The sequence below is a fragment of the Mustela putorius genome, unplaced genomic scaffold, assembly GCF_011764305.1.
Source record: "Mustela putorius furo isolate JIRA1106 unplaced genomic scaffold, ASM1176430v1.1 tig00000997_pilon_pilon_pilon, whole genome shotgun sequence".
Taxonomy (NCBI): domain Eukaryota; kingdom Metazoa; phylum Chordata; class Mammalia; order Carnivora; family Mustelidae; genus Mustela; species Mustela putorius.
Genome location: NW_025421527.1, coordinates 3,138,165 through 3,161,822, shown reverse-complemented (window position 1 = coordinate 3,161,822; position 23,658 = coordinate 3,138,165). Strand labels below are relative to the sequence as shown.

The window sequence follows — 23,658 nt, the reverse complement described above, 5'->3', positions numbered from 1 at the left end:
AGCAGAGACAGAAATGGTCATGGACATGGGCAGGGGTAGGGGTGATAGTAATTCTTAAAAATGTAGTAAAATCCAACATATAAAATAAATATGCACAAACCCCACAAATATAATAAATGATGAATAATATCTTAAATGGGACAAGAGGCATTCATCTTCCTTCCAGAAGAATTCCAAATTATCTATGTAAATATTTCCTTTCCAGGAGATAGGGCTTGATTACCTGCCCTCGAGTGTGGGCTGGACTCACTTCCAACGGACAGAGTGTGGACAGGTAAAAGAATAAATTTACAGTGTAAAAACCTGGCAGATGTCCTTAGCCAAATGATCAAGGTGATTATCACCAGTCACAAGTCATGTTGATAGCACAGGCACCTCAGATGGTCTGAAGAGAAGGGCATGCCGCCTCCATAGTATTCTTCCTTCAAACCCACAACCCAAAACTGGTCACGAGAAAAACATCAGACATCCCCAAAGTGAGGGAAATTCTACAAATATGACCATTACACTTCCAAATCAAAGTCATGGAAACAAGGCAAGACTGAAAAAACTGAAATGTGTCACTGAATACAGCATAATTCCCTGGGTTGAAACTTGGAACAGAAAATAGAAAGTAGTGGAAAACCTGGTGAAATCCAAGTAAATCTGCCCTTTACTTCATGATAATTATATTAAGGTTCATTTCTTAGTTTCAGCAAATTTGCCACAGTTATGTAAGATGTTAATTTTAGGGAAAACCAGGTCAAAGACATCTCCATACCATCTTTGCACCTTTTCATTAAATCTGAAATTATTCTGAAATAAAACATTTCTTTAGAAGTCCTAGTAAAGTCCTAAGAAAAACCTAAGAAGGGCAGAGTTCAGAGTTCTTAAAGTCTGTTAACTGTTAAGATGACCTACACAAGTGTGTGCCTCATGAAACAGCACTTGCTCTGAGAACATACATGCTCTAGGACAGAAACTAGGAACAGCTGAGAAAAAAGTTCCTGGAGTATGAGCAATAGAAAGAAAAATTTAAATTAGAAATAGATGGACAACATGATGAATTAATTGGAATAACAATACACAGGCTGAAATTCAGCATCAAACCTGTTATTCAAATATTTTGTCTTTGGACCTGTTCATGAACCTGCTGAAAAGGGTCAGGTCTCCCAGATGGAGAGAACCAGCACATGGGTTGTGAGAAACCAACCTTCCCCAATGGCTGCTCCATCTTCACACCGCTTGACTCGTAGTGCAGGGGATGAAGGGCTAGTCAAGGTTAGCCATAGAATATAAGATATCATGAAGTTGGCAGCGTGGATGGAGAAGCGTAGTCCTCCAGACTCCCTAAAGGAAGCACGACCATGCCCAGCTGTCAGGGGCTCCAGTCTGGGCTGAACAGCGTCAGTCTTTGGGACTCCAGATGTGAGGCGAAGGTCTGGTTCATCTGTGGGTGAGCACATTTGAATTGTAGGAAGCCATAGAGATGTAGATAAAGACTGCAAATTATTACTTGTACTTTAGACACTAAAACTGCACTTCCTAAAACTAAATTAAATTAAGTTAAAAATTAAATTAAATGGCGTACTAGGCAGTACAGAATAGAACATCTCCATCATGCAGATAGTTCTTTTACAGAGCACTGCTGTAAGACGTGGTGAGCATAACTGAAAACTTCTTAAGCCACATCAATAAAATGCAACTGGAAGTGCGGAGAAAGACAGGGATTTTCATGGACTTAGGCACTGTGAGGACCTCAGAGTGTGCTGTTCTTCAGGACACGTGGGTCCAGTTCATGTCAACGGCCACCACTGCTCTCAGACATGACAGGTGGTGACTGTGGATGACGGGGCCGAGGACCTCTCACACAGGTTTTCAAAAAGTGGGAGGTACGGGGACACATTCGTGAGTTCATGGCAGCATCACCACTGAGCTCTTGGGGGACCTGAAGGAAAAACATGGCAAGGGGCATGGTCTGAGCCAGAACCCTTTTCATGTCCTTTTACTGCAGTTATCCGTGACAACGTCGGCTTCCTCTCTTCACATGAATGAAATGGTTATCTAGGGAAATCTCTTTGAGAAAGAATGAGGCTCAGGCAGAAAATGTCACTGAGCTTTAGAATTAGATGAGGAAGGAACGGAATTCTAAACCTCCTGGAAATTAGCCATAGGAAGGCGCTGACTGTGTGTGCAGTTGGAAGATGAAGCATTTGCTGATACCTAGCAGAGGAGGAAGGCTCAGGAAAGGCTTGGTTAAGCGACGGTCTAGGGCAGTCTGCGCTCCCGTCCATGCTCTTCCTGAGGCTGGGCTGGAAGGGCAAAACCTTCAGAGGCAAAGATGAGATTTTGTTACACAAAACTGTGGTCAGCTACTGACTGTAGATGTAGTAAGAATTGAGGCTATTTTATGCTTTCTGTGAACAGTTTGCTGAGTTCACATTGTTTATTCCAAAATCATTAAAGTTGTTAATCAGACATCTTTGCTGGAAGAACAGGAAGGTCCTCATAGGATTACAGAGTTTCCAGGAGTAGCAGATGGAACATCTCCTTACATTTACACAAACGTGTTCCAAAACGTGTTTGCTATGTTAAATCAATTCTAGGTGATCCCCACCCCCACCCCCAACCCTTTCTTTCTTAGGAAGATTAATTTGTCTAAAACCACAACTCGTGATGGGTTTCCAGGGAACCTTTCAGTTTGGGCAAGAAGTTTTACAAAAGGGATCTGGGAGTTTGAGGGACAGACACAAGTGTAGGAGGGGAAATTTCCTCTTAAAAGAGACCTGACCACAAATGGTAAGGTTTTTTTGTTTTGTTTTGTTTTGTTTTTAGTAAAAATCTGTGTTTCTACACTAAGGAAATTTTGTCAACCAAGGAGGAAATAATTATGCCATTTTAGGTAGCAAGAAATTAAAGTTAGGTGTTTTTCCTGCAGATTTGTCTTCTGTGTGTTTTCAGTTTAAAAGGAATCCCCTTAATGGTTTTGTTCACCGTTGTTGGGTTGCTATCAGGAAATGATTTCTTTTTGCTCAGTTCATTACAGTGACCTGCAGATTCCGTAACCTCCAAATAGCAAACTGTTGTGTGGTTTTACCCACGTAACCGTGATTTCTCGTGGAACAAGGCAACTGTTTTATCCCCAACTTACTTTTGCTTTATTTTATATTGTACATGATCCTAAAATTCCTCAAATCAGTACAGTTACTTGTGACATGGATGTTTGATGTATGTCATTCCCAGCAGTTGGATGTAGAATTCATATATATGTTAATGTGTGTGAGTCCTTTTATTCATACCGAACCCTACCGGGACAAGAAGTTTCTAGCCTCCCTCCCTACTCTTGATTTGCTCTACTGTTATATTCTCAACGCCTGGGAAAAAGCCTGGCACATAGTTAAGTGTTAATCAGTGAAAGAAAGAACAAATAAATGACCAAACTTCAAGAGACTTGTAGATTTTCTAAGATACAGATGTAATACTTATTAAATTTAACTTACAAATGTAATTTGAAGAGGGACAGATTTGTAGACACCTACACTTCTGGCTGTGGCACCACGTGTGTGGCAGGTTTGTAACCCCCCATGCCACAGCCCTCATGCTGTGAACCACCTGATACCTCCACCTGGAGCCTCAGTCTCAACGCGACCAGACAGATCTGTGCACCTCAGTACCGTCCCTGCAAACTTGCATCATCGGCCTCTGTGAATGGCACCGTCTTTCTCCTCTTTGGCTGATGCCAGGGCCGCCACGCTATCTCTGTAATTCCATTCCTCTCCATCACTAACACCGTCTAGTTTTCTACAAACACCATGATTTATCCCATTTTCCTGACTCCATTTTGCATTGTGTTCTTGGTCAATAAGAGATGTTTGAAATAATCCTATTTCTCTCTCTCTTTTCATTCCCCACCCAGGCTTTGGTGGGGTGATATGCAAAGTGATTCTTCCATTATTACTGACTCTTTTTTTCTGAAATATCAAACAAATCTTGGAACACTGAAAAACTTTACAAATACATTTTAAATAGTTATTTAAAATTAACTCTCTCTTTTTAACATATTTGGATACGGGGGTTTCTCACATCATTTCTTGGGTGCTTCCTTCAGGTCGATTTTGGTTTTACTCAGACAACTGCTTTCATGAAAAGAGTGTGTGACATATTCTTTGGGGTTTTGAGTCTTCAAATATGGATTAATTTTGGTCGCATCAGAGAATGATAACTTGCTTAAATAAAAATTTGGGGATGATCTTGTAATAGATCAGAATTTTGAAATGTTTCCCCACAGCCTTGAGTGGGAGGTATCTGAAGTCAGTGTCATTTTTCTTTGAAACTAATCAGCATTTTGTCTGAAACTTTGTAGGGCTTTTCTTTACCCCTAGAATTAAGAAATAATACCAGGACAAGATGGGGTATGGGCTTTTTCTAATGTTTGGTCACGATTCTGTGAGTCCTCTCTACAGGAGAAGTCGAGATTTCAGGTTTGTTTTGTTTTGTTTTCTCCAAGGGACTTCAGTCTCTGACATCTTTGTCCTTGGCAAATGTTTTGTTTTGTTTTGTTTTGTTGTTTGTTTGATTGAGGTTTCTCCAAAGTTAATGTTTGAGACTTTATTTTTTTTATTTTTTTAATTTAATTTTGTTTTTTTCAGTGTTCCAAGATTCATTATTTATGAATATTTTGACAACAGGTATGTTCTGACTTCACATCAGCTTGATGAATCCAGGAAAACCAAACAGAACAGCGGTATTCCAACTGGCTTCAGGCTACCCTGGCCAGCATCCCGAGGGGAGCACAGGTAAGGACTCCACATGGTAACTAATTCTCCCAGCAACACGACAGGCCGCCAGCATGCTTTCCTTGCTCCAGCGGAACTCCTCTTGGCCAGACACCCCCAGGGGACACCAGTACTCCCAGGCCATGAGCTGAGCACCCTTCACACCCAGAGTGAGGCTTGCCCACGGACTTCTAGACTAATTGGGGTGGGGGACCCAAGGCCCCTGTGTGTTCCCTTCCAGACCCACTCATACCACTCAAGTGAGAATTACCTGTCTCCCCGCTGTCGGGGCAAGCCCACCCTTGGACCCTTTCAACAGAGGTAGCTGGTCTGTTGGCGGAAGCTGGGCACAAGGGCCTTTTCTTATTAACAGGCTGCCTGCATGGCTACAGCTGCTCCCTGTCGTGGTGGTGGTACAGCAGCTCTCCGGATGTCCTGTGTCTTCTGACGCTGGTTTGAGAAGAACAGAAGGAAGAGACAGAGGGGGTGAGGGGAGGGAGAGAGGAGGGGAGTGGTGGGGGGAGCAGTGTCGAGAGGGAAAAACAGGGGCAAGTAGAGGATGAGGGTTGGGGAGGACCACTGAGAGGGAGAAGGGGTTGCAGCCGCTGGACGAGGGGCTGCTGGACAGGCCACGAGCGCCGTGGGCCTCGTCCACCCCCTCAGGACACCGAGAACCCACGTGTGGACCTGATTCCTCCGAGGCCAGAAGGACCTACGTTTTCCAGCCAGCCCGGGCTGCAGACTCTGTCCGGGGCCAGGACCCCTCCGACAGGGCGTGTGCACAGGGGCGGTCAGGGGAAGCAGGGAGAGAACCTGGAAGCCAGAGAGTGGCAGAGACGGAGGGGAAATGAGAGCCCCGGGGGCTGCGCTGAGGAGGCAGGAGGGCTTCTCTGACAGGGAAGTGGGCAGAGGGGGAGGTGTGCCTCTCTGTGGCAGGGGAAGCCAGACAGAGCAGGAGGGTTCCGAGGGCAGTGGTGTTTGAGGCCTGTGGAGGCTCCTTCGCCTGACTGAGCCGCAATGCTGCTCCTGCTGCTCCTGTTCTCCGAGGGACTTGTCCAGCGCGGGGCAAGCGCGAAGGGTAGGAAGGGCCCTGGGAAGGCGCCTGAGACTGGGCGCAGCAGGGGGGCGTCTGGGAGGACCTGCGGGAGGGAGCAGGGCTCCCACTGGACGCCCTCGGTGTCTGCATGCCAGATTGCCACCAGGCAAAGCCTCCTGCTCCAGCTCTCTCCTGTGTCTGGTTCTGGGGAGAGGGAGCAGGCCCGGGGAGCGGCGTGGGCTGGGGAGTGTGTGCAGGCTGTGGAACCGTCTCCATGGCTCCACTCCCACAAGGGCTCTCCCTCGCCATCCTCGCATACTCTGTCTGCATGGCCTGGCTTCTCAGCATCCCAGGTCCCAGGACCCCCTCGCGCAGCCGCAGAAGAGCCGATCTCCTTCCGTGTGCTCCAGACCTCCTCCTTCGCCAACAGCAGCTGGGCGTCCTTGCACGGCTCAGGCTGGCTGGGCGAGCTGCAGACGCACGGCTGGGACAGTGTCCTGGGCACCATCGTCTTCCTGTGGCCCTGGGCCCAGGGAAACTTCAGCACCCAGGAGCTGAAGAACCTGCAAAACCTCTTCATGCTCTACTTCCACGGCTTTACCATCGAGGTGCAGGCCTTTGCCCACGAGTTTCAGTTCGAATGTGAGTTCCTTGTCCCAAGCCCATACCTGCCCGAAGGCTCCAGCCCGCTTCCAAAGGGGCTCTGACCTCACCCAGTCTTGCTGACCCGTTCCCTGTCCCCGCTGGGCTCTCGCTCTCTCTTCTACCTCAGCAGTCACCTCCGTCCCCAGTCCCCCCGCCCACCCACCAGAGACACAGATGAGCTTGCAAGGACACAGCCCTTCACACCGTATAACCCGCCATGTTCTGGCTCCTTGCAATCGTGTCTCCCTGTGGTCTTCCGCCCACCACCCCTGACCCCAGACATGGCCTTTCCGGCCAGTTCTGCCCTCCCCTGTCCCCGGCCTGAGAGTCAACCAGGCCCAGCCTGTACCTACCCGTTGCCAAGGGAGCCCTTCCATCAGGCCCTCAACGCCCCAACACCTTCCCATCTAGCCCGTCTGCATCAATTATTCCTAAATACCTCCGTACCTTCACGTTGTCTTCCCACAAATCCCCTCCCCTCCCGCACCCGACTCCAGCATGCTGTGTGATTGCAGAGAAAAGCTCCCAGACGGCTTACTTCCCTTCCCTGTAACTGTTTCCACATGGCTCTGTCCACCCCCAGACCCCTTTGAGCTCCAGGTGTCAGCCGGCTGTACGGAACAGGCCGGCAAGGCCTCGGGAAGCTTCTTGAATGGGGCGTATCAAGGCTCCGATTTCCTGAGTTTCCAAGGAAACTCCTGGAAGCCGTCTCCAGGAGCCGGGAGTCCGGCTCAGAAGGCTTGCGAGGTGCTCAACAACTACTTAGACATCAAGGAAATTGTGCAGACCCTTCTCAGGGGCACCTGCCCTCGGTTCCTGGCGGGAATCCTTCAAGCTGGGAAGTCAGAACTGGAACGACAAGGTAAGCTCCCCGGCACTTTGAGCTTCATGTTCTGCCCTTCCGCGTCCACATGCTGGGAGGCTTGAGGGTGGGGCTTGAGCTTGGGATTGTTCCTTAAACGAGGGAAGGAAGTGATTACTCCAGCTGTGAAGACCACCGAGTCACGGAGCTCGGCCCGGGTGCCCCTAAGCGCCTCGTCTCCTCGTCTTCTCTCCAGTGAAGCCTGAGGCCTGGCTGTCCGCCGGCCGCCCTCCCGGTCCCGGCCGTCTGCTGCTGGTGTGCCACGTCTCCGGCTTCCACCCGAAGCCCGTGTGGGTGATGTGGATGCGGGGTGAGCAGGAGCAGCGGGGCACCCGGCGAGGCGACGTCCTGCCCCACGCGGACGGGACGTGGTATCTCCGAGTGACCCTGGACGTGGCGGCCCGGGAGGCGGCCGGTCTGTCCTGCCGAGTGAGACACAGCAGTCTGGGAGGCCAGGACATCGTCCTCCACTGGGGTGAGAAAGAGCTGGGGCCTGTCTGGGAAACTACGGTCCTGGGGCTGCTGAGGGAGGTGCTTGGAGGCAGAAGGGAACACGCTGCACCAGAGGACCGAGGTGGGACCACCCAGAGAAAGAAGGGCAGAGAGTGGGCGCCACTAGATTCCAAGCAATGGAGGAAGGGGATTGGAGTACTGAAGAGAAAGGGAAGAAGGCCCTGCTGACTTGGGCAACAGATGGGGTGGGGACTGGGGACACCGAGTCAGGAGGAATCGAGATGAAGTCTTCAGATGCAGAGGAACATTCTAGGAAGGAGGGAAGCATTGATGGTGGCGCCACGGAGAGCCTCGGACACTGAAGTCTTTGTTTCACGCCCCAGGCGGCGGGAACTCCGCCGTGCTGACCCTGCTCTGTCTCGTGGCCGCAGTCAGCCTGCTGGTGCTGCTTGCGGGGCACTTCTGCTCGAGAAAGCACAGGTGAGCCTCTTCTACTTCTGTTTCTCCAACTTACCGGCTCATTCTTCTTTCTTCCCCCCCCCCCCTCCCCGCCCCGCTCTCTCTCCGATTTCCTTCCTCGGGATGAAAATCGTCTTCTTCTCCCACAGCTCCAACCGGAAGGCCCTGGCGCCCGCTGCCTCCAGTCCTGACTCGCCCACCGGGGCCGACGGCCAGGGGCCCAGGACTCCCGGACGCCAGGTCTACACGCCGCAGGAGTCATGGATCAAAAATAGATTTTTAAAGAAATGGAAAACAAGCCTAAACCAACTCTGGGGACGTTAGTTTTACCCAGTGCATAATGTCCTTTTCTGCTTCTTCAATAAGGTTTGTGCCTATGAGCAAAGCATAATTTTGATGAAACGGCTTGTTGCAGCAGAAATCTCGACCGCTCTGGGAACCTGTCTTACCGCTTCCCATCATCCAGCAGGATCTCTTCTGCGTGGCCGCGTGGCAGTTCTCTGACGCTTCAGACTCTAACTCGGGTGCTCCTTTCACAGGGAAGCGTCCCTGCCTTGTCCGACTGAGAGCACGTCTGCCCTTCCACGACGGGTGGGGTCATACTAAACACGCTCATCTCTTCCTACTCGGAACACTGCTTATTTAGATCTCGACTTTTCTGTTTTTTCCCGAGTTGCTTGAACGCAGGATGTAGGCGTTTGGGATGGCACCTGTAACCCTAACCCTGACCTGGATTCGGGGCCAGATTCTCGGGCATGTCATCTACGCAGGGCTTGCTCTCTTGAAAGGTTTCATAACACTTGGAGGTACTGCGTTCTCACTCTGGGCTCGCCCCACAAATTACGTAGCTGGTTCAGAGTAAAATGTTTCTCAGTAAATGCTGCCTGAAATAAATTTGTGTCAAATTCAGTGATGTTTTCTCAATCCATGCCCCTTTGACCTCACGGCACCATCTGGCTGTGTTCTCATTAAAACTCTTTCTGGGGGCACCTGGGTGGCTCAGTGGGTTAAGCCTCTGCCTTCGGCTCAGGTCATGGTCCCAGGGTCCTGGGATCGAGCCCCACATCGGGCTCTCTGCTCAGCGAGAGGCCTGCTTCCTCCTCTCTCTCTGCCTGCCTCTCTGCCTACTTGTGATCTCTGTCTGTCAAATAAATAAATAAAATCTAAAAACAAACAAAACAAAACAAAACAAAAGAAAAAAAACAACTCTGTCTCCCTGACTCTGTAACCAGAGGTGAGGAGGGCAGGTGTGTGCTCCAGACGGCTCTGTGACTGGCGCGTCAGTGCGTCCTCAGAGACATCTCAGGAAATAATAACAGCAGGTATCTGCCGTCAGAGCAGGACGGAGCATTCCCACGTCTCTGAGCCTGGGTGTGGCCACATTCGCCTTCACATGGCAGATACTCAGGGAAGAAACTCCCCCTTGGAGTGGTCGGGAAGAGGACGAGGAGATGGAGGACGGGCAGAGTCAACGGCGAAGGAGAAGAGCGATCGGATGCTGTGCTTACGTCTCGGACGCTGTGTTCACGTCTCTTTATTGGTTCAGGTTATTATGATAAATATTGGTATTATTACTTAGTTTCCCCTAACTTTTAAAAATACAGATTTAAAAACTATCTACTCAACTCTGAGACACATTGTCTGAGCCTGCAGGAGAGCAGGAAGCTGGTGCGGTGTCGAGTTCCTCCAGATGTGCAGCCGATACCACCCCTTAGATGGGACAATTGAGCACCGTGTGCAGATTTCTTAGTGGAAATGGGTCACTCTTCATAGTGGGCATTTTCAGGTTAAGACACAGGGCTCCGTGGCCCCTTATTCAGGCCATATGCTCACTCAAAGACAAGATTTTGGGGTCTGGCCTTCCCCCACCAAGTCCATCCCCTTCTATACGACATGTTCAGGCAGCTCGGATAGAGGAGCCCCGGGAAGAAGGCAGAAGTTTCCAGGCCGTTTGGAGCACTCTGTGATGAAGTTCGAGGTGCCCTCACATGGCACAAGGCCACAAGTGGGGGCCTCTACCAAAATGAAGAGTCCCACGGAGGACTTCTCGGTTCCTAGCACAAGTGTAGGATGCAAATATAGTTCAGATGATCCAATTGGATGGACCTTTCCCCACTACTCTAATTTTTTGGTCACAATAATCTTGAACCCCTAAGATGCCTGAAGCTCGGTTCTCAGGTCCCGTGTCCACCCGCCCTCCCGAGTGTGCGTCCTGGGAGGCTAGGCTTCTCTCCATCCTTCACTGTGCCAAGCTCCTCAGCTCTAGACCGTTATTCTAACTCTTCCCTCCGCCTGGAGCCGTCTTCATTCACGCTGATCTTCTGTGGATGATTCCAAGACAACGTTCAGCTCTCAACTCAAGCGTCATCCTCACGCAGAGGCCCTTTGTGGCCAGTGTAGCCCAAGTGGCCCCTCTTTCTCAGTCACTTTCTATTCCAATGTTCTTTAGTTATTTGTGTTAACTATTGGGTTGAGCTGAAATTATCTCATTCTCTTTTACATATTAGTGCCCTTCCCACCTACCACGTAGGTACTGTGACATCCCGTATAGATCTGTCTTGACCACATATGAATCCCAGTGCCTAGAGTGTAGCTGGACATACAGGGGGTGACCAAAGTTATGTTTGTTGAATGAGCAAATACCATCATCTTTGACTTCCCAGAAAAGATCTTAGAGATACCAGTTCTCTAGGAAGCCCTAGGTTTTTGGGAGGTGACACGTTTCCAAAGTGCTGGTGTCAGTGAAAGATGAAGTGCGTCCTCAACATTGTGGCCATGTGGTCACCGGCGACTCTCTCTTTCCCTTGGGCTATTGTCTTGATACACGTAGCCAGAGCTCGAGATGCAGGTAGGGAGGAAGGCAGGAGGGAGATCTCAGAAGTTCCCCTCAGGACTCTTTATACTGTGAGTGAGGACACCAGTTAACTACAGAGTGCTGCTCTGGGTGTCTCAGCTGCTGAACTGTACGAATAGTCACGGAGTGTTTTAGGGAAGGATGATTGTTGAATACAGCGATTTTCAGGAAACTCTGGGTTCCTAAATATGATATCCTAACCCGTCTTAGCTCTACTTCCAGCAAAGTCCCGTAGTTGAGTGGTGGGAGTATGTTTGGCTGAGGCACAAGATACGCACCCAGAAGTGATGGACTGGGGCTGCCTACACATGTGCATCCTTTTCCTCTCTCCCCTCAGACTGTCACAGATGAGCTCAGAGAGAGCCCTGGGGTAAATGACTGTATTGCCGGATACGTTTGGAGAAGTTTGACACACAGGTTCAGGAGATTGTCAGAGAATCTGGGTGTCATCCTAGTGTAGACCTTCAGGTTGGGTAATCTCATGTAATTTAAGCTCCTGGGTGAGGACCTAGTGTTTAAGAGCAAAATGTGTCACCTCAGGACCCCAGAGGACAGCTATCACCTACTACTCTTAACTGTGTGCTTCTGGCTGAACTCCTGGAACCCGGCTTATTTCTCTGGAGAGCCAGGTGTTCTAGGTAGTGAGGGGTCACCCTCTCCACACCCGCCAGCTGTAACACCGAGAAGAAGATCTGATCTGCTGCCTGTCCAACCCAGAGCTTGCTGCATTCTGTCACACACACAAATGTGGTACAAACACTACAAGGTCATTTGGAAGCAGAGATGGAGGCATGATTCCTGGTTGCTGGTGAATTCTCCAGGAGTGGCAGTGACTATTGGAGGAGGCTGCAGTGGGACCATGTGGGACCAGGATGCGCTGGGCCACGCTTAGTCGCCACAAGACCTTGGACAACCACTGCTTGAGAGAACGCTCATCTTCTGTCTTCTGCCTGAGAAACGAAGATGGCCAAGGATGTGGAGGACTTGGTTACATGGAGCAATGCTCCCCGGGACAGGGATCCAGCCTCCCAGAATGCTACCTGCTGGGAAGAGAGATTTTTATGCAGAACGTGCTGTGGAGCCCTTGTTGGGGGGAAAGGTCATGATTTCAGGGTTGTAGGATTGAGCCCCACATTGGGCTCTGTGCTCAGTGTGGAGTCTGCTTTGGATTCTTTCCCCTCCCCTCTGCCCCTTCCCATTCTCTTGCACACGCTCTCTTTCTAAGGAATGAATAAATAAATAAGTTAATAATAAATAAGTAAGCGAAGTACCTATTTTATGGTACAGTTAAACCTGATTAGATACTAATAAACATCCAAATGCAGTCGGCTGTGCAGAAGACACTGTCCTACACGCTTGACACGTATTAACTCATGTGGTCCGCACAGTAGTTCTGAGGCAGACACCGTTATTCCCACTTTACAGATAAGGGGACAAAGGGCACATAACTAGTAAGCGACGTAGGCATCTTTGCTCCCAAACCCACGCTTGGCCAGTACACCACACCCTCAACAATAACTACTGGAGGCCTGCCTTGTGGCAGGTAATGAAATGCAGCAGAGACACAAGGCGAAACCCCTTAGACAAAGAACTTCCACGGTAGTGGGGTACATGGTGGGGAACATGGGAGGAGGTCCGTGAGTCGGAGCCAGATCCTAAAGGGGCCTCCAGGGCACTGCACAGGGGCTGAAAGTCACTGGAGAATCGGGGATAAAAGAGACCATCTTTGGGTAAAAGGAGATGAGCTCTCAGGTGCACGGGCTATTTGGCCTCACCACTGGGGGACCACAAAATGGGGTGTAATAGCACATACTCCCACACCCTGGTCTGCTTCTCTGTACTGGCACTAACTGAAAGTCTGTCTCAGTGTTGCTCACCAACCAGTCTGCAACGAGGATTACCAGGTGCACCTGATGGGTTTTTCCTCTCTGGTCATGCCCCCACGGGCCCCAGCCTGCTGCCCACGGGGTTGCTTGCAGCATCTTCAGGACCTCCACCACCACTGGTACCCAAAGGTTCTCACCAGCTCTCAGGTGCCTGCACGGGAGGGATGCTCCGAAGGGGGGCAGGGGTATGGCTTCTCCTCCGTTCTTTCTCTCAGGTGACGTCCAGTTCTAGAAGCCACCTCCCTGGTGTTTAATCTCCTAAAGCTCTAGTGTGCAATAACATTGGCTCTGGCTCTCACCCAGGTCTTGGGACCCAACGAAGACTCTCTCCACAGCTTTTTCTTCAGTGTCAGTCGGCTGGCTCACTAGTGACATCATACGAGCTATGACATCATCACAGGACATGAAAGACTACAGTTGCAGTGGAGACACATAAACTCAGCTGCTTATGTTTTCTTCTAGAATAAAAATGGAGGAAGGAAATGACCAAGAATAAAAGTATGGAGAAGGAGAAGGATTAAAGAAGGGAAGATTCAGCTGAGTGTATTTGGGAATAAAGTTCTAATTGTTTTTACCAGGGAATGTTTAAGTCAATAACTTCCACGTTTATTTTAATTTTTAATTTTTTTAAAAAAAGATTTTATTTATTTATTTGACAGAGAGAGATCACAAGTAGGCAGAGCAGCAGGCAGAGAGAAGGGGAAGCAGGCTCCCCGCTGAGCAGAGAGCCCTATGTGGGTCTTGATCCCAGGACCCTGAGATCATGACCTGAGCTGAAGGCAGAGGCTTTAACCCACTGAGCCACCCAGGTGCCTAATTTTAATTTTTTAAACATATATTTTAAGGACATTATTACTGGAAGCCTATGTTGTGATAGGTAATGAAATACAGCAGAGACATAGGGTGAAATCCCTTACACACAGAACTTCCACAATAGTAGAGGGCAGGGAAGACAGACAATAAGCAAATTAAAATACTCTATGTAAGATAATGACATGTGATACGATTTCAAACTGATGTGGGGAAGGGGATCAGAGGCAGGAAAATGGGCTATTACTGCAAAGACAGTGGTCAGAATGGGCCACTCTGAGAAGGTGGCTTTTGAGAGAAGACCTAAAACAAGAACCAGAACCATGCCATGCAGGTCAGGGAGAAGAGCATTCATTCCAAGCCAAGGAACTGCAGAAGAAAGCCCTGTTATACTGGGTGTGTTCTTAAAACTCTTAGCACTCCAGCATGGCCGGCTTATTGAAGTGTGTGGTGGGGACCATGGAAGGGGGTAAGGCCTTTGAAGAACATCAGTCACCTACTTTCTGACACAGAAAATGAAGCAAATACATCCCTGAAAGGAATCTCTTCTCTTCTCTCTCTTCTCTTCTCTTCTCTTCTCTTCTCTTCTCTTCTCTTCTCTTCTCTTCTCTTCTCCTCCTCCTCCTCCTCCTCCTCCTCCTCCTCCTCCTCTTCTTCTTCTTCTTCTTCTTCTTCTTCTTCTTCTTCTTCTTCTTGTAGAATCTGTGCGCTGGGACACACATGGCATTTCAGTGGAATGCAAAGTTGGTGCTGCTAATGCTTGGGATGCTTTCAATATGACAGAGATTAAGAATACGTCTTAAGTCTTTTAATGTACTGAGTTCAAACTGACCTCAAAATAAATAAAAACTTGAAGTGCCACCATTTTAATAAAGGAGAAATGCATACACACACATACTATAAACGCCTAGTTAACTTTCCTCTTGAACTTGCCTTCTTGGTGTTTCATTAATTTTTCTAATTTTGTGTGTCTTATGCTTTATAATTAGTTGTGCATTTAATGCATAAACATATAGAAAGACTATGAGTGTTTAAGGTCTGAAGAATATAATTTGATGTATTTATGTTGTTAGTAAGACGACTTCAAGTCTTTACAAACTTTAAGCCAGTACACATTTTAGGGACTTTTCCCATCCACACATGAAAGTCCACTGAACAATAAAAATATACATATCTGCGGGCTGAAGTTCAAATTTACCCCCAAAAGTAGGCAAGGAACAGATGGGAAGCCATCCTACCCATTGCCCTGTTCTCCCTGCAGATCTTTGCTCCAGAGAGTGTCCAGAAATGAGATCTTGGCAGAGTGAGCCTCCAGAAAACTACCAGGCTTGTAGTTCACCCCGAGAAAGATTCCCTTTCATGGAGTAGGATGGAAGCTGCTGGAAGGCTTTGACTTGAGAAGAGATATAATCTGACTTGCTTTTCAAAGGATCATTCTATTTTGTTGAGAATAGATAGACTTGGGGGCAGCGGCAAGCAGCAAGACCTATTTCAAGCCTCCTGTAAAAATTCAAGAAGACAATGACAATGATGGTGGTAAAACACGGGGCTAGAGATGGAGATGGTGAACAAAGACTTGAAACTGTGTGTGCTGTGTAAACAGAGCTGAGAGGGTCTATCTACTGTGTCACATTTTTTTTTACCACTATCTTTTATTTTTATAATTTCTTTTCAGCGTATTTCAACAGTATTCATTGTTTTTGCACCACACCAAGTGCTCCATGCAATCCGTGCCCTCCCTAATACCCACCACCTGGTTCCCCCAACCTCCTAACCCCACCCCTTCAAAACCCTCAGGTTGTTTTTCAGAGTCCGTAGTCTCTCATGGTTCACCTCCCCTCCCAATTTCCCTCAACTCCCTTCTCCTCTCCATCTCCCCATGTCCTCCATGCTATTCCTTATGCTCCACAAATAAGTGAAACCATATGATAATTGACTCTCTCTGCTTGATTTATTTCACTCAGCATAATCTCTTCCAGTCCCGTCCATGTTGCTACAAAAGTTGGGTATTCATCCTTTCTGATGGAAGCATACTACTCCATAGTGTATATGGACCACATCTTCCTTATCCATTCGTCCGTTGAAGGTCATCTTGGTTCTTTCCACAGTTTGGTGACCATGGCCATTGCTTCTATAAACATTGGGGTACAGATGGCCCTTCTTTTCACTACATCTGTATCTTTTCGGTAAATACCCAGTAGTGCAATTGCAGGGTCATAGGCAAGCCCTATTTTTAATTTCTTTAGGAATCTCCACACTGTCCTCCAAAGTGGTGTGTAGCTATATATGTAGAAGAATGAAACTCGACCATTCTCTTACACCGTACTCAAAGATAAACTTGAAATGGATAAAAGACTTCAATGTGAGACAGGAATCCATCAGAATCCTAGAGGAGAATATAGGCAGTAATCTCTTCAATATCAGGCACAGCAACTTCTTTCAAGATAAGTCTCCAAAGACAAAGGAAACAAAAGTGAAAATGAACTTTTGGGACTTCATCAAGAGCAAAAGCTTCTGCACAGCAAAGGAAACAGTCAACAAAACAAAAAGGCAACCCATGGAATGGGAGAAGATATTTGCAAATGACAGTACAGACAAAAGGTTGATATCCAGGATCTATAAAGAACTCCTCAAACTCAACACACACAAAACAGATAATCATATCAAAAATTGGGCAGAAGATATGAACAGACACTTCTCCAATGTAGACATACAAATGGCTATCAGCCACATGAAAAAATGTTCATCATCACTAGCCATCAGGGAGATTCAAATTAAAACCACATTGAGATACCACCTTACACCAGTTAGAATGGCCAAAGTTAGCAAGACAGGAAACAACATGTGTTGGAGAGGATGTGGAGAAAGGGGAACTCTCTTACACTGTTGGTGGGAATGCAAGTTGGTGCAGCCACTTTGGAGAACAGTGTGTCACATGTTTTAAGAAGACAGTTAGGAGTGACCCCTGGTTTTTGTTCCAAGAAACTGGAATTCCATTGGGATTTATAATTAACTAAGAGAGATAAGACTGTGAAAGGAACAGAGCTGGAGAACAGGTTGAGAATTTGGCTTCGGATGTTTAATTTGAAATGCCTGATAAATTTCTGAATTTAGAGGTCAAAGGAGCCATTGGTTTAGTTCTAAATTTGAGATATGCCCGTGCTGAAGACACTTATTTGAGAGCAGTAACAAGTTCAAGAAATACTCTGCAGTGCTGGAGAGAGCTGTATGAACAGTTTGTCAGAAGATGGAAGAGCCAGCAGGTCAGGCAGAGAACTTCGTGCTGTGGGCAGAAGGAAGGGGTGACCAGTTCTCCCTGCTGGATCACAAGAGAGGTGTCAGAGATTTCACCGAAAGGGAAAATTGGCTTGCTCAAGGGACACTCCAAGCTGAAAACTTACAGGCTCAGAGATGGATAATATCTCAGTTTTGAATGTTGTGGGAGTCCAAGTATTTTGGAAATACCAGAAGATTGAGCAATGCTGTTCAGGGAACAGGATGAGAGCAGGACGAACTGTGACTCTTTCCTGATGAGAGAAGCTAGGCTCAGACACTTTTACAGCTCAATTAACTGTCCGTATGTTAGTCTAATAGTAAGACAAAATAAGTTCTTTCATGTCCTTTTAATTTTGTTTTTAAATAATTCACTTTCATTGTATTTTACAACATCACTGGTACATAATAACTTGTCAGGAAAGTTAGTCTTTCACCCCAAATAGTTTGAAAAGCTCAGATATAGAATATGAGAAGAGGACCTGGCTAAAATTAAGACTGGAAGTAAGAAGCAGGACACCCAGGCCATTGTGTGTCGTTGTGTTATGTGGATGTTATCTCAAAAGAAATCCAATATGTTTAAAAATATATTTAAAAACCCTTAGAAAGATATATCTCAAGCATGTGCCAAAATTTGCTAATGTACCGGGACACCCAGGTCGCTCAGTCAATTAAACATCCACCTTTAGTTCAGGTCATGATCCTGGGGTCCTGGGATCGAGTCCCACATCGGGCTCCCTGCTCAGTGGGGAGCCTGCTTCTCCCTCTGCCTCTACCCCGTTTCCCACTTGTGTGCTTTCTCTCTCTCTCACTCTTTCTCTAATAAATAAATAGAATCTTTAAAAAATTCACTAATGTACTAACAAGCCAACCAGCAAATTATTGACGCAATAAGAAATGTGGGTTTCAGGAAAGGTGTGCAACCGGAGGGGTGGCAAATTTGGGAACCAGAGTATGTGCCAGGTCGGAGTGATCACCATTTCATTTCACAGATCTGTAAAAGGCCAAGTGCATTTTTTTTTTTTTATACAGGAAGTCTGTAGAAGGATGATCAGAGATGCCAGGTGTGCAGACATAAGGTCAGAAGAAGAAAAACAATGAAGCAGCTGATAGAGATACAACTGTGTCTGTAACTGGTGTAGCACTAACTAACAGGAAGGCGTGGACGCAGCACCTAGAGACCTGATTTCCAGCATTGCTGGGGTTTTCCCTGCTGAAACTTATGCTGATGATACACTTCTCCCATTTCTTACTTAAGAATATTTTATTCAACTTGTTGATACCAGGAAGAGTGTTTGGTTGGAATGAGCTATAACGTTTCATTTTAGAAAGAAAACAGGGTCTGCCGTGTGAGGAGGGAGCTAAGGGATCAGGACACGTTTTCAGTAGTTCCTGTATAATTTGACGAAGGACTTACTAAAGCCATGAGAGAAGATAAATCATGACTACACAATCTAAGCCAAATTAGGAGTTAAACAGCACACCATTAGGGGGAAAAGTCGTTTTGCTTTAAGGCAAAGAAGAATCACCAACTGGACTTCGGGCTTTCTCCAGACCCTGGTGGGTTTGTGCCAACAGCTACAGGGCAGCGTTGTGAATGGGAATTAAAGGGGGACGGAGTACATTAGTACTTTAGTACATTACCTTAAAGGGGGATGGAGCTCAGACCTGGGAGTATATGTGTCAGGAGGCCTCATCTATGTGGGGGACGTGGATTCACATTCCTCAAAGTGTCACACCACCGGGGAAGCACCAGAACTGCCTCTGGGTCCTGCAGGGGCGGCTCTGCAAGGGGCACCGAGCATGACGGGGCAGGGGTGAGGGGAGGAGCAGCAGCTCAGTGAACCAGCCCGCGCTCCACGTTTGTCTGGAAACCATTCTGACTCTTCTTAACTGTGTGCCTCCCCAGGCTTCCTGAAAATTCCGGCTTAGTCACCTCAAGAAGGAAGTAGTAAATTTCTTGCCAACAAGGCCTGTGTGAGATTGGGCTGTAGAGCACTTTGGAAGATTGTATGGCCTTAAGTAGCATTCAAGGAAAATTAGCTAGATGCCCATCATGATAGCACGATCTCCTTTGTTTTCTTTTTGCCTTATCATGTCTCTGTGTCATCCACAGGGAGAAGAATATTTTCACACTGTTTGAAACATACCTGCCCCAGATAGGCTCCGATGGTTGGGTGGCTAACCCAAAAAAGTCTGATAGAGCACAATAGTGAAAGAACGACCCTTATATAATTAAAATGCTTTATTTAGACTCAAAATGCCAAAACATGCACATATCCATGCATATTTTCACTTGGGGATAAAGCTTTTACTTTAAGTATTGGCCCACGTGATTGGAGACCTTCAGACCATATTTAGCATAAACCCATAACTCATTAGCAAAATTCTCACGAATTTATGGACGAGCGGGAACTTAGAGACACCTGCAAAATAATCTAAGCAAACGACACTTCTAGGCTTTTAGGATTTTCCTTTCTTCTGTGATTTTCTTGCTCATATTTTATTTTTCCAGAGCACTCCATCTGCCTCTATTAGACACAAATAATCTTGATTGCAATAACATCTCACCAGGCTGTACTACAGAATTACACGTCACCAGCAGGATGATTAGGATCATCAATGCAACTGTCACACTCGGTTCTGAGGACAGACGTAGACAGTGTAGCCTGGAAGGGCTGAGCCACACAGACACCCCAGGAAGTGATGTGCTGGACACGAGTGTTGATTATGTTGAGGAATCAGCCAGGGAGCTTTTCCCGGGGAAGAGAGCGTGCTGGCTGTAACTGTTTATATAAAACACACGTTCCCTGCTTACAAGCTATTGTCACAGTCATGTACTTAATGATAACCATTTTTCCTTTGGGTGATGAAACATAATTTTAACAAATCAGGAGATTTTTATTCTAGTACGGGTTAGGTCACTGGGCAGAGAAAAAATTCTAATTAATAGAACCGACTCTCCCAAGTAGAAGACAAGCTCTGGGCTCACTGGATAATTTGCATATTCCCAGGAAAAAAAACAAAAACAAAAACAAAAAGCCCCTCAGTTGTCCAGATAAAAAAAAGTTCAAGGCACATCAGTTTGAAGAGTTTTAGATATTGTCTCAAATTACATGGCTTGAAATAATAGGTTTAAAATAATAAAATAACAAAATAAAATAACATTTAAAATCAATTCCATTTAGTATTTGTAGTTCAAATTATGACGATCAGATGTTAGAGTCAGGGGAGGTTCACACTGGGACCGTTGCAGGGTCAGTGGGCTGCGAGCCCTGAGCCTTTTGAGACTTTCCAGAACATTGTGTTGCACTTCAGTAGCAAGTGTGATGTCATTACTGGTTGTTTTAGGTCCATTATTAAAACAAAATTGTATCCATTAAAAACTTGAACACGTCACCATGAAAACAAAGCAAAACTACAAACCATGATTTAAATGCATCTAATGTATAATTAATATAATAAGAAACTGGTTTTAAATTTTGGGAAAAAATCAACAGTTCTGGTAATATTGATGGATCTTCTCATCACTGGAAAACCCCGTTCTTGATATTGAAATCTTGCTCTTTCTTTAAGGCCCAGTTCGGATTTTCTTTCCCCTTTTCTCGTCTCACTTATTCCATTTTTTTTCCTTCAGAAAGAATATATATATTTTTCTTTTGGCTCTGATAACTCTTAGTTTATATCCTTTTAACAGATTTGGTCATCGTGCGTTGTCATAGTTTCCTTTCTCTGTTCATGTTCCTACCCTTCCCACCTCTCTATAAACTATCAGCTTACTGGTCATGATTTTCCCACTTTTCATGGAACCTGGTATATAGTGGGTTTACTACTTATAGATGGTTTACTACTTATAGATGCCATGCCTGCGTCTTCGATAAGACATGGCCAGTAGCTTTGGATCCTATTCTCTACTCATCCAGGAAAGCTAACCATGACCACTTTTCAATTTGATTATTGTCTTCTCATAAAAATACATATATATATATATATATATATACACACACACATATATATACACCCCACACACACATATATATGCCATATATATATATATATATATATATATATATACTTTTCTCTTATTGCCAAGTGTGAGTTGTTTCATTGTTTGTTTGTTTGTTTGTTTTGGGAGAGGGTGTCAGTAAAGAGAGGCGGGGGAGAAGGAGAGAGAGAGAATCCCAAGTGGACCCTATGCTCGGCACAGAGCCCAACGCAGGGCTCAGTCTCATGACCCTGAGATCATGACCCAAACTGAAACCAAGAGTCTGATGCTTAACCAACTGAGCCATCCAGGTGCCCCAGTTTTTTGTTTCTCAACCAAGCATTGAACAATGTAGCATGTAGACTGACTCATCCGTTTTCTGGACTGGGAGGAAAGAGAAAGGTCTTAATCCTTAGAAATGCTGTCCATGTCAGGACTGGATTGGTAAAAAGACAGAAAAAAATATCTTGTCTTTGACAACTATAGCTTCCCTCATTAATTTCAGGGGTTTTGTTAGACCACCTTGATTGCCACAGGCATTCCCAGGACTCTTTTGAGGGCAGTCTTCACTTCCTGATTCCTCAGACTGTAGACAAGCGGATTAAGCAGGGGAGTCACCACAGTGTAGGTCACCGCCACCAGCTGATCCTTGTCAGAGGTAGACTTGGATCTGGGCCTCAGGTAGATAATGGAGGCACAGCCGTAATGCACAAAGACCACCGTGAGGTGGGAGGCACATGTGGCAAAGGCCTTCCTTTTTCCCTCAGCTGAGGGGATCTTCAGGATGGTGTTAACGATGAAGCCGTAGGAGATGAGAATCAGCAGGAAAGGCACCATGATCACCAGGATGCTGAGGCTGAAGAGAACCAGTTCCTTCACATGAGTGTCTGTGCAGGCTAACTTAATAACGGGCGCCATGTCACAGAAATAGTGGTTGACCCTGTTGGGGCCACAGAAAGGCATGTCACAGATGAGGTTGGTGGCCACCAAAGCAATGAAGAAACCCGTGACTCCAGACAGGGAAACCAACCCCAACCCTAGCCTTTTGTTCATGATGAGTGTGTACCTCAGAGGGTGGCAGATTGCCACATAGCGGTCATACCCCATCACAGCAATGAGGAAGCAGTTGGTGCAGGCAAAGCCGAGGAAGAAGAAGAGCTGGGTGGCACAGGCCACAAAGGAGATGCTCTTGGTGGCCGAGAGCAGGTGGGCCAGCAGCTGAGGGATGATGACAAATGTGTAGCAGGATTCGGAAAAAGAGAGAATGAACAGGAAACCGTACATGGGAGTGTGCAGAGTCCGGCTACAGCGGATAACGGCCATGATGGTGGCATTGGCCAGCAGGATGGTCAGGTACAGGAGAAGGAAGACCACAAACAGCAGCAGCTGGAGCTCCCCCAGGCTGGAGAAGCCCACCAGGATAAACTGGGCAACCATCGTGGTTCTGTTGGAACCATGCATCTGGATGACTTCTTTCTGCAAATGAGTTTGGGAGACACAATGATGAATATCTTCCCGATGACTTCTCTTTCAGTGTCTTCTCTTCAGGCCCAGAGTATCAATAAATCTCTCTGCCTCTTTCTCTCCCTCTATCTCCCTCTCCTTCTGATGATTTTTATAGGAGAAGATAGGAGAAGATACTCCTTCTGATGATTTTTATAAGAAATTATTAATCTCCAATAATGAGAGAATGATTAGTTATATTATAGAAATGTACAAGATGAAAAGAAACAACAACAGAAGCTACTTTGATATTCCCCAAGATGACATGAGGACATGAGAAAATCTCCTACCATAATAAGAGAAAAGATAAGATACCAAGCCATATTTAAGATATCAACCTGTATTTATGGTAAGGTTGGAGAAGATTTGGGTTTGCTGTCTGATATATTTTTATATTTTCAAATATTTAACAATAAATCTATTTTAATTTGATGACTCTAAATATACTTCACTTTTTTTTAATATAATTTTTTATTTTTTATAAACATATATTTTTATCCCCAGGGGTACAGGTCTGTGAATCACCAGGTTTACACACTTCACAGCACTCACCAAAACACATACCCTCCCCAATGTCCATAATACCACCCCCTTCTCCCAAACCCCCTCCCCCCAACAACCCTCAGTTTGTTTTGTGAGATTAAGAGTCACTTATGGTTTGTCTCCCTCCCAATCCCATCTTCTTTCATTTATTCTAATATACTTCACTTTTAATGCAGGATATTTCCACCTCCTTTTGTTGGAAAAGATATTGTCCAAACATAAATAAGAATGATTTACTGTTTCCAGATACAATAATACTATTTTTCCAAAATGAAAAAAAAATGCTTTTGGAATGACTACATATCTATATTACACATTATTGATAACATCTGCTAGTGCAGATGATTACTAGCAGCATGATATGCCTGTCCTCTGACCACTACCCATCACAGTAGATGGCCAGCTATGATAGACGCAAGCAAGAAAAGAACATGTGATGGTCAGATACAATCAGAAGACAGGTGCAATGATAAAGAAACATCATTTTTAAAGTTCAAGGACAATTCCTGGCAGAGAATAGTCTAAGAATCCAACTCATCACTTGACCTACACCAGAAGGTATCTTGGAGGGTTTGGAATGAGGATGGTGTGGTAG

General features: G+C 46.2%; 2 protein-coding genes across 2 annotated transcripts; one reads left to right on the top strand and one right to left on the bottom strand.

Annotated features, from left to right (window-relative positions):
- The first annotated feature begins 5,470 nt into the window (after positions 1-5,470).
- LOC101692607 (T-cell surface glycoprotein CD1e, membrane-associated) lies at positions 5,471-9,118 on the top strand. Its single transcript, XM_004775804.3, has 6 exons — positions 5,471-5,832; positions 6,136-6,432; positions 7,019-7,297; positions 7,494-7,772; positions 8,134-8,230; positions 8,359-9,118. Exons 1-6 carry the CDS (start codon positions 5,772-5,774, stop codon positions 8,531-8,533), a joined length of 1,188 nt encoding a protein of 395 aa, XP_004775861.2. The 5' UTR covers positions 5,471-5,771; the 3' UTR covers positions 8,534-9,118.
- Positions 9,119-21,530: 12,412 nt separating this feature from the next.
- LOC101681424 (olfactory receptor 10T2) lies at positions 21,531-22,478 on the bottom strand. Its single transcript, XM_004775950.2, has one exon. The coding sequence runs from the start codon at positions 22,476-22,478 to the stop codon at positions 21,531-21,533; it is 948 nt and encodes a 315-aa protein (XP_004776007.2).
- Positions 22,479-23,658: the final 1,180 nt, after the last annotated feature.